The 12,360-nt window shown below is 41.2% G+C and overlaps 3 protein-coding genes across 45 annotated transcripts in view; 1 reads left to right on the top strand and 2 right to left on the bottom strand.

Moving 5' to 3' along the window:
* Positions 1-451: 451 nt before the first annotated feature.
* maip1 (matrix AAA peptidase interacting protein 1) lies at positions 452-2,206 on the bottom strand. Its single transcript, XM_058081377.1, has 5 exons — positions 1,875-2,206; positions 1,672-1,743; positions 1,340-1,466; positions 1,123-1,270; positions 452-1,048 (listed from the first exon to the last, which is right to left on the bottom strand). The coding sequence occupies exons 1-5, from the start codon at positions 2,187-2,189 to the stop codon at positions 970-972; spliced, it is 741 nt and encodes a 246-aa protein (XP_057937360.1). The 5' UTR covers positions 2,190-2,206; the 3' UTR covers positions 452-969.
* On the top strand, positions 1,642-4,599 carry tyw5 (tRNA-yW synthesizing protein 5). 2 transcript variants are annotated; one of them, XM_058081375.1, is made up of 8 exons: positions 1,642-1,766; positions 2,885-3,039; positions 3,123-3,192; positions 3,306-3,350; positions 3,410-3,547; positions 3,634-3,721; positions 3,797-3,913; positions 3,976-4,599. In XM_058081375.1, the coding sequence occupies exons 1-8, from the start codon at positions 1,764-1,766 to the stop codon at positions 4,272-4,274; spliced, it is 915 nt and encodes a 304-aa protein (XP_057937358.1). In that variant the 5' UTR covers positions 1,642-1,763; the 3' UTR covers positions 4,275-4,599. The 2 variants fall into 2 exon arrangements, with proteins under 2 accessions (XP_057937358.1, XP_057937357.1); XM_058081374.1 differs by lacking the exon at positions 1,642-1,766 and adding an exon at positions 2,422-2,562 and having other exon boundaries at positions 3,976-4,590.
* A 452-nt stretch (positions 4,600-5,051) lies between these two features.
* Positions 5,052-12,360, bottom strand: part of lrrfip1a (leucine rich repeat (in FLII) interacting protein 1a) — a 28,763-nt gene continuing 21,454 nt past the window's right edge. For 39 of the 42 annotated variants that reach the window (XM_058081342.1, XM_058081347.1, XM_058081343.1 and 36 more), the window contains one exon: positions 6,916-12,002. In XM_058081342.1, the coding sequence (XP_057937325.1) occupies positions 8,716-12,002 (3,287 nt within the window). In that variant the 3' untranslated portion in view covers positions 6,916-8,715. Of the gene's footprint in view, positions 5,627-5,690; positions 5,814-5,893; positions 5,999-6,070; positions 6,151-6,224; positions 6,346-6,915; positions 12,003-12,360 lie in introns of those variants that run through there. The other 3 variants (XM_058081373.1, XM_058081372.1, XR_009131599.1) reach the window with 3 other exon arrangements.

Here is a 12,360-nt window from a genome sequence, read left to right as displayed (position 1 = left end):
AGACACATAAACATACGTGTCCCGGCTCAATAGATTCGGAGCTGTGGTACTTCAGTAAAAGCTAAATTGGCGACATCTGGTGGAAGAGCAAGGTCAAAGCAACCCATGTCAATAAACGGAGTGAAACATTTCAAAGCACGGTGATTCAGTAAGTCAGACACAAGGTTCATTTAACTATGTCTACAGTTCTGTTGACCTTTGGAGAGAGGAAACAAGGGAAGACTCCACTTCGCAGCACAATCGCAATGATCAAAATTTGTTTAGCATTTTATTTAAAAATATCTGTTACATTTTTTTTATTTTTTTTTTTTTATTCAATACATTTTGCAGGAATTTCTACTTCTTGCACTTTCCTTCACCCAAGAGTGGTCATTTTTGTTATTGTGCCGCTTACGGAAATGACGTCATTCATGTTTGTGGTTGGTTAAAGCTAAAATTACTTGACACTCCATTGTTGCAGCGCCATCTTTGTTTTGGCACGCGTTTTATCACTGTTGGGCCATGTTTATGTACAGAGTAACAATCTTTCTGAATGCTAGCGTAAGCACTTTAGCAAATGTCGAGAGACACGTGATCACAAGGTATTCACACAGATTGCTGGTATGCTAGCTGTGAGTATGCTCACTATTAGCATAGTTAAGATTTAATTTCTTATTACTTTCATACCTGAGTAAACTTTTATATGACTAAGTAATGGTTAGTGATGGAAAAATAGGTCACAAGTCAGTGTATCATAAAACAATCTTGTTGATAACACACTGCATCAAGATATAGACAAGTGTCTGATATTTCACAATGGTTAGATTAAAGGGTGTGAAATAAATACACAAAGCCTTACTGAACCGGTGTTCAAAATCAATACAACAATGAAAAATAAGTTGCAATCCACTTCTGTTTGCTTGCACGACTTCTTTCCATTGGAGATAATGGAGACGCCAACTTTCCAAGTACATTTTATTTTGTTAAATCTTAATCCAAAAGCTTGGAGTGTTCTATCCGTGTAATGGTCCAGTCTGGTGCCACTCCTTTAGTGAACTCCCTTTGAAACCTGCACAGGTCATTCAGTTCAATCCAACAGTCAGAAACACAGGAGTCCATATGTTGCACAGTGTTTACACTCACTCATAATTTGCAGTTAGCAGCCTCTTGGTTTGTGTTTCTGCCTCACCAAGCGCCACCTGGAAGATACGAGTCCCTTCCAAAGTGTCGTCCGGAAGCTGTGCGCTTGTCAGATACCAGAAACGCATCAAAATACTTACAAACCTTCTCCCTGGAGAAACACATACACATAGCAATTAGCCAGAGCTGGTAATGTTTATAAAGGTGTTTATTGGCTGACCATTGTCATCGTAGTAGATGCCAACATCTCCTGGTGTGGTGTACATGACCTCATCGGGTTCAGCAGACAGTGCGGTCTTGTACATCAGTGGCAGTAGGCTGCACTTCTCCTCCAGCTTACCAATTAACTGGCAAAATATGACACATATATGTTGTATTTATGTAGCGATACATTCAAGGCGAAATATCAATTGATTTAGGCTACATCCAGATACGTTTGTTTGTACAGTGCATGTAATAAACATATGGAACAGGAAGTGTTAAGCAGGTTGATGGTATGAAAATCTTGCCAATGTTTGGGTGTCACACACAAACAAATACATCCTTACTCACGTCGTTGGCCACCAGCCCGTCAAGAGCATCAAAACGGCACTGGGAGAGTAGTTTTGAAACATGACAGAAAGCCTAAAAGACACAGGAATTAAATGGTAATGACGTCATCATCTGCACGAAATTACATAGTAGCTCAGAAACATGCTGAAAAAGTATTTGCATCAATAATAACAAAGGAATAACATGTGAGTAGTAACTCTGACCTGTTTCGCCCCTTGTGTAAACTCGTTGATGTTGAAATCTGAATCAAAATAGGCTCTGATAAGAAAGTAGTAGATACGCGTTCGTATCCAAATGAAAGGGTTTGGTATGCCGACGACCACCACTTTCTGATTGTGTTTTTGTTCGCCTCGGTCGGGGCTGTACGCTCGAAAAGGCACCCCCACGCCACCGGGAGATAGACAAGAAAACGGCGTTTTTTTCCACCGTTTTAGGCTGACACTTTCGTTTTTTACAAAGCGACAAAAGCCGTTTAATGATGACAACCTATGGTAACCCCTTAACAGGATGAGCGACATCTTGTTTTACTGTTAAGGTTTTCCTGTCCGTCGACATTTATCTTCCGACTACTTTCGTTTGTTGAAAATATATTTTTAAAGGCAAAAAAATGTTGGAAATAGTAAATAAATTCAATAATAAAGACATGTGCGGATTTACACATATTTTAGGGTCCACTGTCAAGTCAATTTTGATACAGGGCTTATTGTTACACCGGAACTGTTGTTTCTTGTATTGTTGTTTCACTGAGGAACAAGATAGATGTAACATACATGCAAAGCATGTATTTACATATGTTAGCATTTGGGGGAAATGGCGTCTCAGAAAACAATATACGTTCCAGTATTTACAAACGTAGATCGGGATGTATTTATGCAAGATATTTATCCAGAGGTAATGTGTTTTTTTATCTTTACGATATTGTTATAATGCCATTTGGTAATGGCGTTTAAAGTCGGAAAGTTGAAAGGCTACTCAGTACAAATATTAGCCATGAGCTCAGATGCTAAGTATTTTTATTAGTTTATAAATATACAGGACAGTAAGCATACATGTTTTTGTTTTTAAATATTCAATATATACGGATAACAACACGTTTTACCTATCCAGTACACGTAACGTACATGTTTTACAATGTCCAATAGGCGTAGAATGCATGTTTTTAAATGTCCAGTACATGTAACAGTGACTGCAAATATGATATAATATAATATAGCGTAAACCAGCCGTGCTGAGGGGTGTATGTCTGGGGCCATGTGTGGACAAATGGACTGTTGAGTATCTTGGAGAAAAGGGTGGAGAAAAGGAGGTGAAGATTCATGTTTCCACAGTTCCACAGATGAACTTCTTGCAGAAAAACTTTGTGTACAGGTGAATGTAAACTATTATTGTCTTCATTTATCTCTAAAAGTCCTCTAAAAGTGTTATAAGCTACCAATGCTTCATGTTGACAGGACACTTCCATTCAATGAATTTGTGAAAAGGACATCTGAGAAGAAACACTCAGACTTCTTCCTGTGTGAGGTATGTAAATATGTATGTAAACATACCACAACACATTTATGAATACTGTCTTTAAGGATGCTGTATTTGTATTATTGTAGTAGTAGTCTTGTAATAACATTGTCTTATTTTAGGATGAGAGCTATTACCTTCGATCTTTGGGAGAAGACGTTCGAAAGGTATTTCGGCAAATCCAATTGTTGAGATGTTTCATGCAATCAGCTGTTTGTCTTCTTAGGAACCTGCTGATCTGAGTAAGCAGTTCCCTGAATTAGCAGAGGACTTCCACGTCCCGCCTTTCTTTGACGCCGATCAGTTTTTCTCCAGTGTCTTCCGCATCAGCTCCTGTGGTCTTCAGCTGTGGACACACTACGACGTGAGTGTTGCCTCATGAAGAAAGCATGATGGGAGCACAAATGAGAAAGTGGATTGTTTTTGTTAAAATGGTTCATATTCCGTTAGGTAATGGATAACCTTCTAGCTCAGGTGACAGGGAGGAAAAGAGTGGTTCTCTACAGCCCCCAGGATGCATTGCACCTTTATTTGAAAGGCGGGTAGACCCACAGGTCATGTGATATTTATTTGACTGCACATAACACTAGAAGGTCTGCTGTTTCCTGTTTAGGTGACAAGTCAGAGGTGATAGAAATTGACTCGCCGGACCAAAATGTGTTTCCTGACTTTGCAAAGGCAGTGCGATACGAGTGTACGCTGGAGCCTGGAGATCTGCTCTTCATTCCTGGTAAGACTCTCCATCCATGTTTTGAAAAGCTAATATTCCAGAAGTGTCGCTGTCCTCTGCAGCGCTGTGGTTCCATAACACCCTTGCACTGGAATTTGGCGTTGGCGTGAACGTGTTCTGGCGTCAGCTGTCTGTAGACCGCTACGACAAAAAGGACTCTTATGGTAACAAAGACCCAGTGGCTGCAAGCAGAGCCCTGCAAGCTCTGGACCGAGCACTGCACCATCTGGATGAACTACCACCGGAGTACCGTGACTTTTATGGACGTCGAATGATTCAGCAAATACAGAAACAGACATTCGTTGGCTGTCCATCAAGCACAAACACAACAGCGAGCAGTCCATCCATCAAACCTGCATGACAGTTTATGTTGGATTCATGGCATAGGAAGAAACTCTAAGGAATGAAATACTAACACCAGTATTCTTTAAAGTACATACAAGTCATATCGGAGTGGGGATTCGCACCGGGGGACAGAAATGTTTTTGGAATTTCTATTATTTATCTGTGCTGTACAGACTGAACTTGAAACTGAAACCAGCGAAATGCAATAAAATGGAGAGCAGTGAAGCATACAAGCATATTCAAGAATAAAGCGTATATTTACGTATACAAGCGTGTTCAAGAGTCAAATGCTGAGTAGGACAAATTCATATCACCTCGTACTTCGGTATGAGGTGCATTATTAAAAAAAAAAAACTTAAAACTGTATTATGGAAAGCAGGAAGTGAACAAATGTAACAGTTACTGATTGTAAAAGTACCAGATGGAGGGGTAGGATTTAATAAGCTTTGCTTCTTCCTACTCCTTTTGGACATGTGGAACTGTGAACTGATTATGTGATGCATTCAATTGTAATCTGATGCATGTTCAAATGAAATCAAACCATTACCATACATGACGGCACGTTTGCACTAATATTGAAAGTCCTTCTTGCCTCCTAAAAATAATCAAGTAAAACAAACATTTACAAAACGATGTGATACAGTAGAACACGTATTAAGGTAATTAAGACAATCATGTTGGCTTATCAGAGTCATTCATCTAACACATCCTCTCCAGGGTCACAGGTTATCTGGAGCCTATCCCAGCTGACTTTCCACGAGAAAAGATTTAAGGACTACACTACGCAGGTACACAACATTTGACACTTTATTGCACAAAGATTATCCCTTTGTTTTTCATACAAACAAGTTAAAAGCTTTGTAAACAGTGAAGCAGCATGTCCTCAGTGTCTTTTGACGTCTCCTGCGTTCACCGCTTGAGTCCTTGTGGTCACATTTGTTTTGGTGAATCTCAGCAATCGCGTGTGCGCACTAGAAGCTTAAATAGTCATGTATGTTGGAAGTACGGTAAGTTATTAAAAGCATAAATAGTGTGTTGGAAGTAGTGCAAGATACCAAGAGTGGCTCAAAAAAGGTCACAAATCAGCTCCTTGCCGGATGAACGAGAGAACTGGAAGTCATGCTGAGAAGAACAAATGAAAAGTTAAACTAATTGGCTAAAAATACACAAAAATATGAGCATACGTTAAGAAAAACACACAAAGCATTCATTCACTGTCAAACATGGTGGATGGACGGACGTTGAAAAAAATTGTGAAGAAGGCAAGTAGATGATCGGAGGCAACCAGCAGAGGGCAGTGCAACAGGTGATCTGTCACATGACAGTGGCATTGTCACTTTGATTGACAGTTCGGGCCTAAGGGGCTTTCTGATGGTGAAAACACATTGTTTGTGAAGTGTGGACCATGCAGGAGAAGGTAGAACTCAAACACCTTGATGACTTTCCGCTACGGACTTTGGGCCATACCACGGCTGGATTTGATCTTCTCCAGTCTTTTAGTGAGGTGACTGTTGTTGGACTCGAGTTCATCGATCTTGTCCAAAGCTGAGCGTAACTAAAAAGGGAGAGAAAATATGCAATAACGATATACTGGGAATACTGGGAATACTGGGAGGTGTCACAACAACGATGTACCTCTCTCTGCAGCTTCCGTTTCTCCGCTTTCAGATCATCTTCCACTTTTTCCGCACTTTCAGCCGCTGACTTGTACCGCGTCACCTGACCCTCGAGTCTGCTCACCTGCATAAAAACAACAAATAAAATGAAATGATACACAAAAATATATCAATTTCTTTTATATTTTCACCTTACATTTTGTTCTAATGCAGTCACTTCTTGTTCTGCCTTCACGAGTTTGAACTTCATGTCGCTGATTTGCCTGCTGGAATCCCCTGATAGAAATCCTCACGTGATGACATCACATACAAAAAAAAGACACAAAGATGCACGAAGCAAGAGGTCTTACTCTGCATATCAACCGTGTTGGGATCGTTGCCGTTTTCCACGATGTCACCATCAGAGCTTGAACTGCCGTCGATGCCGTTTTTCTGGCTCTTTTGGCCCAGTTGGGCTTTTAGGTTCTTTATCTGAAAACATCATCATAATGTTGCTATAAAAGTGAGTACAATGCTGACATAGTTTATTATATCTTTTCATGGGGCATTCAGCTTGTGTAACTGTATATTTAATAATAATAATAAATTTATTTGTATAGTGCTTTTGAAAACAGAATTTAAGACAGTGTGGGAAAATAGTTGGAGCCACACTAAATATTATCCATACTTTAATACTGTATTGTATTTCATTTACAAAAAAACATGCTCGGTTAATTGGCGACTCCAAATTGTCCATAGGTATGAATGTGAGTGTGAATGGTTGTTTGTCTGTATGTGCCCTGTGATTGGCTGGCGACCCGAGTGAGGATAAGCAGTAGAAAATGAATGAATGTATTTCATGCATGACATAGTACAAAGTACTATAGTACTTTAGTATAGTACAAAAGTACTATAGTACTATAGTACAAAGGCTCATACAGAAATTGATTTTAATGTGTAAGAACAGTACCGGACCAGCCAGGACCACTACTCTATTAAAGTATTTTAAGATGCATTTAAGGCCTGTCATTGTTCATGCAAAAAAAAAAAAAAAAACATGCCTACCTGCTCTATCATTTTTTCTCGCTCGTCCACTAATTTCCTGAGGCGAATCTCTGGAAAAACAAAACAGATTTCAGAGAAAACAATACTTGGTAAAAAAAATTAAAAAATAATAGAAATGTAAATTCATGCAAGCAAATAATACAACAAAATAAAAAAAAAATCCAAGTAGTAAGATATCATACCAGGAGTGGGTGGAGCCAAAGGCGATGTGAGGGGACTGGGTCAGATGCATGCATAGTGCATCCAAGGAGGGGTGGCGGAGTGTGAGGGAGGTCAGTTAACATGCACAAACTCAGGAGAGGAGGGCAAACAGACAATTTAATTTAACAAAACATCAGACTTAAGGGAGGACTACAGGTTGGAAGGCACCTTCATCAAAACATTTCATAATCACCACATTAAGTATTTGCCTTTTAATTATGAATAGATACAACCATTGAGTCTTTTAGACCCAAGAGATCCTGCTAAGAAACTTAAATTGACAAGAATGTTTATTCTAAGCAGTGGAATTAGCTATCATTCAGTACAGTCTCCATCCATCCATCCACAAGGTTATGCTGAAGCCTATCCCAGCTGACCAGCCAGCCAATCACAGGGCACATATAGACACTCACATTCATACCTACGGACAATTTAGAATCGGCAATCTTTTCGACCTTCTCATTTGTCTGTTAGACCAAGTCTTGGTCCTCATGTACTTTTTATCCTGGACTCTCACCACCACAAGCCTTTTCTGCTGTCTAATAGCCAGTAAAAAGTTTCAATAGGACAGAAGTACAGTCGGTAGAAACCCTGTTCTGTCCCGCTGGGTTCTTGTTCCGTTGTAGTCTCAAAACGCTTAGAATTGAAGAAGACTGTTGGGTTAAACATGTTCATGCATTCAACATGTTGCACGGTGGACGAGTGGTTAGCACGCAGACCTCACAGCTAGGAGACCCAAGTTCAATCTCTGTGCGGAGTTTGCATGTTCTCCCCGAGCATGCGTGGGTTTTCATGCTAGGTTAATTAGCGACTCCAAATTGTCCATAGGTATGAATGTGAGTGTGAATGGTTGTTTGCCTATATGTGCCCTGTGATTGGCTGGCCACCAGTCCAGGGAGTCTTGCCCGACCGAAGACAGCTGGGATAGGCTCCAGCACCCTCGCAACCCTCGTGAGGATAAGCGTTAATAAATGAATGAATGTATTTTTTCATTACATATTGATTTTAGGCTGCACGGCAATTGAGTGGTTAGCACGCAGAGCTCACAGCTAGAAGACTAGGGTTCAATTCCACCCTCAGCCATCTCTGTGTGGAGTTTGCATGTTCTCCCCGTGCATGCGTGGGTTTTCTCCGGGTACTCCGGTTTCCTCCCACATTCCAAGAACATGCTAGGTTAATTGGCGACTCCAAATTGTCCATAGGTATGAATGTGAGTGTGAATGGTTGTTTGTCTATATGTGCCCTGTGATTGGCTGGCCACCAGTCCGGGGTGTCTTGCCCAACCGAAGACAGATGGGATCGGCTCCAGCACCCCCCGCGACCCTCGTGAGGATAAGCGGTAGAAAATGAATGAATGACCTGGACGACTGAGATCCATCTTTATAGCAATTTGTTTTTGGATTTATTAACTATGACATAAATGGCTGAATGAAACGTGTACTTTCTCAATGTTCAAATGACTTTCCAAATACAACACACAAAAATATTTAAATTAAACGTTAATTAAAAAAGAAAATATCCCAAGTCAAATGTCCTGCTTCATGAATAAAATATCACACTGTATAAATCCAAAGACTTTTTATTTGAAATTATAAACTAAGTCATCTTGCAGTCATCTTTGCCTTTGCTTTTGCCCTTCTTGCTATTTTTTGGTTGCTTTTCGGTCACTCGGTTACGTCCCATTTTGGTTGCACTTAAATCTCCCTGCGGTTGTCCAACATCATTTAACGCTTCTTCTACTGATAAAGACACTGCTTGAGGGGGGGGCTGGTCTTCACGTGTGTTTTCTAAAACACTAAACTCCCCAGCTTTGCTAGGCGGCGTGTCTTTTGTAACAAAGATTTGCTCATCCGTTGCGTCAATCTTCTCTTGCCGCATTTTTTCCTTCTGGTCTTCCGCAATTCCCAAAGCCTCCACATGGAGGTCTTTGTCTGCCGGAGCTACATCTGCACACACTTCAGGATCCATTGGCTTTTCTTGTGAATTTTCTTGTACTACTTGAAGCTTAGTTGGACTCGGCGCCAACATATCACTGAGGACATCAACACCTACCTCGACTTCCTCTTCCTGGGAATTTGTAATGGTTTGTATTTCTACAGCTACGTCTGAGTCCATGTCATCAAAATCAAAGGACTGCCCTTTCTCGTCGTCTTCGGAATGCTCCTCGTTCTCCTGACTTGTGTTATTGGTCTTTGACTGGTTTGGAGCTGTGGATTCCTGCAGATGTTCTTGGTTGCTTTGGCTATGTTTGTGCTCCTCAAGATTGTCTGCAGACCCTAATTGCTCATCGCTAAGTCGCTGCACAATCTGGGGACTTGTAGCATTTCCTGCTTCTTCTGGAGAAGAACTTTGTGTCTGCACCTTCATGTCTGATGCAGCAGGATCAATTTGATCGTCATAAAGCTGTGGTTGCCTTTCCATAAAATGTTCGGCTTGAGTCTCCGGAAAGATTTCATCTTTGTCAGGGTCATGCAATGAGTTCTCTGGCTTGACTAAATCTAGAAATTCATTTTTCTTCTCACTCTCAGATAGTTTGGATTTTTCGTGTGACCCATCATGAGGATTCTGAGAAGAAAATGATCTTTCTGATTCTGTCTGTTCATCCTTTTGGTTTGTACAAGTATTCTCTAGCAGGCCTTTGTCAGAAAACCCAATGAGCATGTGACTGTTTGAGTCCGTGGGAGCAGACGGCTTAGATGGTGACTCTGGGCATTGGGTAGGAGGCATCATAGTCACAGACGGGTGATTTTGACTTTCAGGTTCAAGAGTAACAGTTTTGATGGTGTCATCTGAAATATCAAGTATGTCAAGGATTTTAGAGGTGTTGGTACTAACAACGTCAACAAGAATGTCAGAACTCTTTATAAAGTGTTCCTCTACTGTCACAGATTCCAAAGTTTGTTTCATATCACGTTTATCTGCACTGTGGTGACTTTGTGTCTGACTGAGTTGCAAAGTGAGAGAAATGTTTTCATCTTCTAACGTTACTTTATCTGCTTCCAAATGCTGATCATCTGCATTCAGAATTAGATCCATCATTGATTCTTTGGGGTTTTCAACATCTGACGTTTCGATGTGTTCTACTTGCTTTGATTTATTAGGTTGTTCGACATTTGAGGCTTTAATATGTTCCACTTGTTCAGTAATATGTTGCTGATCGGTCTCTTTGATAACCTGATCTGTGGATGATTCTTCAATGCGTTTCACAATGTGACCGTCACTACCACATTCGGTGCCTGATCCGTTGTCCTTTGGAACTGCATCTGGTTGGATGCTTTCTTGACATGTAGTAGTAGATTCCTTGTGGTCCTTTGGTTGACTTCTTTCCTCCGTGGACCTTCCTTTCTTTTTGCCTCTCCTCTTCTTTTTCTTCTTTTTCCCAGGATCGTTAGCACCCCGAGGTGGAGCATTTGTTAGTATTTCTTCAACATCATCGTTTGCCTCAGCACTTTCAGTTACACATTGGAGTTCAGTATTTGATACACCTAGGACAGACTCAGACGCAGAGTCTTTAAGATTTCCTACCTGGGGACACAATTCAGAATCTTTTGTATATTTTTCTTGGGGACATGATTCTGAATCGTTGACGTCCTCTTGGGGACACGATCCGGAATCGTTGACGTCCTCTTGGGGACACGATCCGGAATCGTTGACGTCCTCTTGGGGACACGATCCGGAATCGTTGACGTCCTCTTGGGGACACGATCCGGAATCGTTGACGTCCTCTTGGGGACACGATCCGGAATCGTTGACGTCCTCTTGGGGACACGATCCGGAATCGTTGACGTCCTCTTGGGGACACGATTTGGAATCGTTGACGTCCTCTTGGGGACACGATTTGGAATCGTTGACGTCCTCTTGGGGACACGATTTGGAATCGTTGACGTCCTCTTGGGGACACGATTTGGAATCGTTGACGTCCTCTTGGGGACACGATTTGGAATCGTTGACGTCCTCTTGGGGACACGATTTGGAATCGTTGACATCCTCTTGGGGACACGATTTGGAATCGTTGACATCCTCTTGGGGACACGATTCGGAATCTTTGAGATTTCCTTGAGGACATGATTCGAAATCGTTGACATCCTCTTGGGGACACGATTCGGAATCGTTGACATCCTCTTGGGGACACGATTCCGAATCGTTGAGATTTCCTTGAGGACATGATTCTGAATCGCTGACATCTTCTTGGGGACATGATTCTGAATCGTTGACATCATCCTGAGGACATGATGCTGAATCTTTGAGATTTCCTTGAGGACACAATTCTGAATCTTTGACGTCTTCTTGGGGAGATGAGTCTGAATCTTTGATGTCTTGTGTACACGATTCAGAATGTTTGAGATTTCCTTGAGGACGTGTATCTAAATTAATGACATCTTCTTTTTGGGGACATGATTGCAAATCTCTTCCATGTCCTTCGTCGGAGCATGATTCAGAATGTTTGCGATCTTGTAGATATGATTGTGTTTTTGATGAAAGACTTTCATCTATGGTTCTGTGTTCGTTTGTCTCCTCAAAGATGTTAGTGGAGTTGTCTTCAGTAATATCTGTGCTTGTTGCTACTTTCTGTTCTAAATCTGAGTTGACTTTTTCAGTACTTGTGATTTCTTCGAACTCAGAGCTGAGAACTTGTTCATCAAATACTTTTGTGATTGGAAGTTCATCAGCTTCAGCCTGACATTCCAACCTTTGGCCACCATTGATGTCTTTGAGCGGCATTTTCTGTTCTTCTGTTCTTCTGCTATGGGATTCCGCTAAATATGAACGATCAGTATTAGACAACCTATCAGAGCTCAAATGACCGGTCTGGGCTTCTTGATGCTGCTCTTGATCCACCTCTTCCTTGCCACTACTTCTCAACTGAGTCTCCACTGAGCTTCCTGAGAAATCATGAAGAGCATACAGTGATACACCTGAACTTGAGACATCTTCAAGAGTAACCTTGAGTAGAAGAGCAACAGCGAAAGTCAAGACAGAGCACCTGGGTGAATCTGCATTGTCAAGACGACCAAGGAAAGAGGTGTAATGGAAGGCAGACAGAACACCAAAAGGTATTTTTTGGATGACCAGAACATATGAGTGATACCAGTATCAGTGACACTTTAGTGGTGGTGCCCTTTGATTTACACATTAATTGCACCGCATGATACCAGCAACGCACACGTCTTATCTGGAGATATGAAATATCTGTATATTGAAAATAACATCTGATCCGACCAAGAGTCTCGCCCATATTAT

This window comes from Doryrhamphus excisus, chromosome 9 (genome assembly GCF_030265055.1).
Source record: "Doryrhamphus excisus isolate RoL2022-K1 chromosome 9, RoL_Dexc_1.0, whole genome shotgun sequence".
Lineage (NCBI taxonomy): Eukaryota > Metazoa > Chordata > Actinopteri > Syngnathiformes > Syngnathidae > Doryrhamphus > Doryrhamphus excisus.
Note: the sequence above shows the minus strand (reverse complement) of the source record. Positions and strands in the feature narration are given on the sequence as shown.

Bases quoted from the DNA above. Each gene is read 5' to 3' on its own strand.
- maip1 (XM_058081377.1), bottom strand. From the start codon at position 2,189: ATGTCGCTCATCCTGTTAAGGGGTTACCATAGGTTGTCATCATTAAAC. The intron at 1,744-1,874 runs GTCAGAGTTACT...TGTGTCTTTTAG, and splicing joins TTACACAAGGGGCGAAACAG to GCTTTCTGTCATGTTTCAAA. The intron at 1,467-1,671 runs GTGAGTAAGGAT...ATATTTTGCCAG, and splicing joins ACGGGCTGGTGGCCAACGAC to TTAATTGGTAAGCTGGAGGA.
- tyw5 (XM_058081374.1), top strand. From the start codon at position 2,482: ATGGCGTCTCAGAAAACAATATACGTTCCAGTATTTACAAACGTAGAT. The intron at 2,563-2,884 runs GTAATGTGTTTT...AATATAATATAG, and splicing joins TGCAAGATATTTATCCAGAG to CGTAAACCAGCCGTGCTGAG. The intron at 3,193-3,305 runs GTATGTAAATAT...GTCTTATTTTAG, and splicing joins CAGACTTCTTCCTGTGTGAG to GATGAGAGCTATTACCTTCG.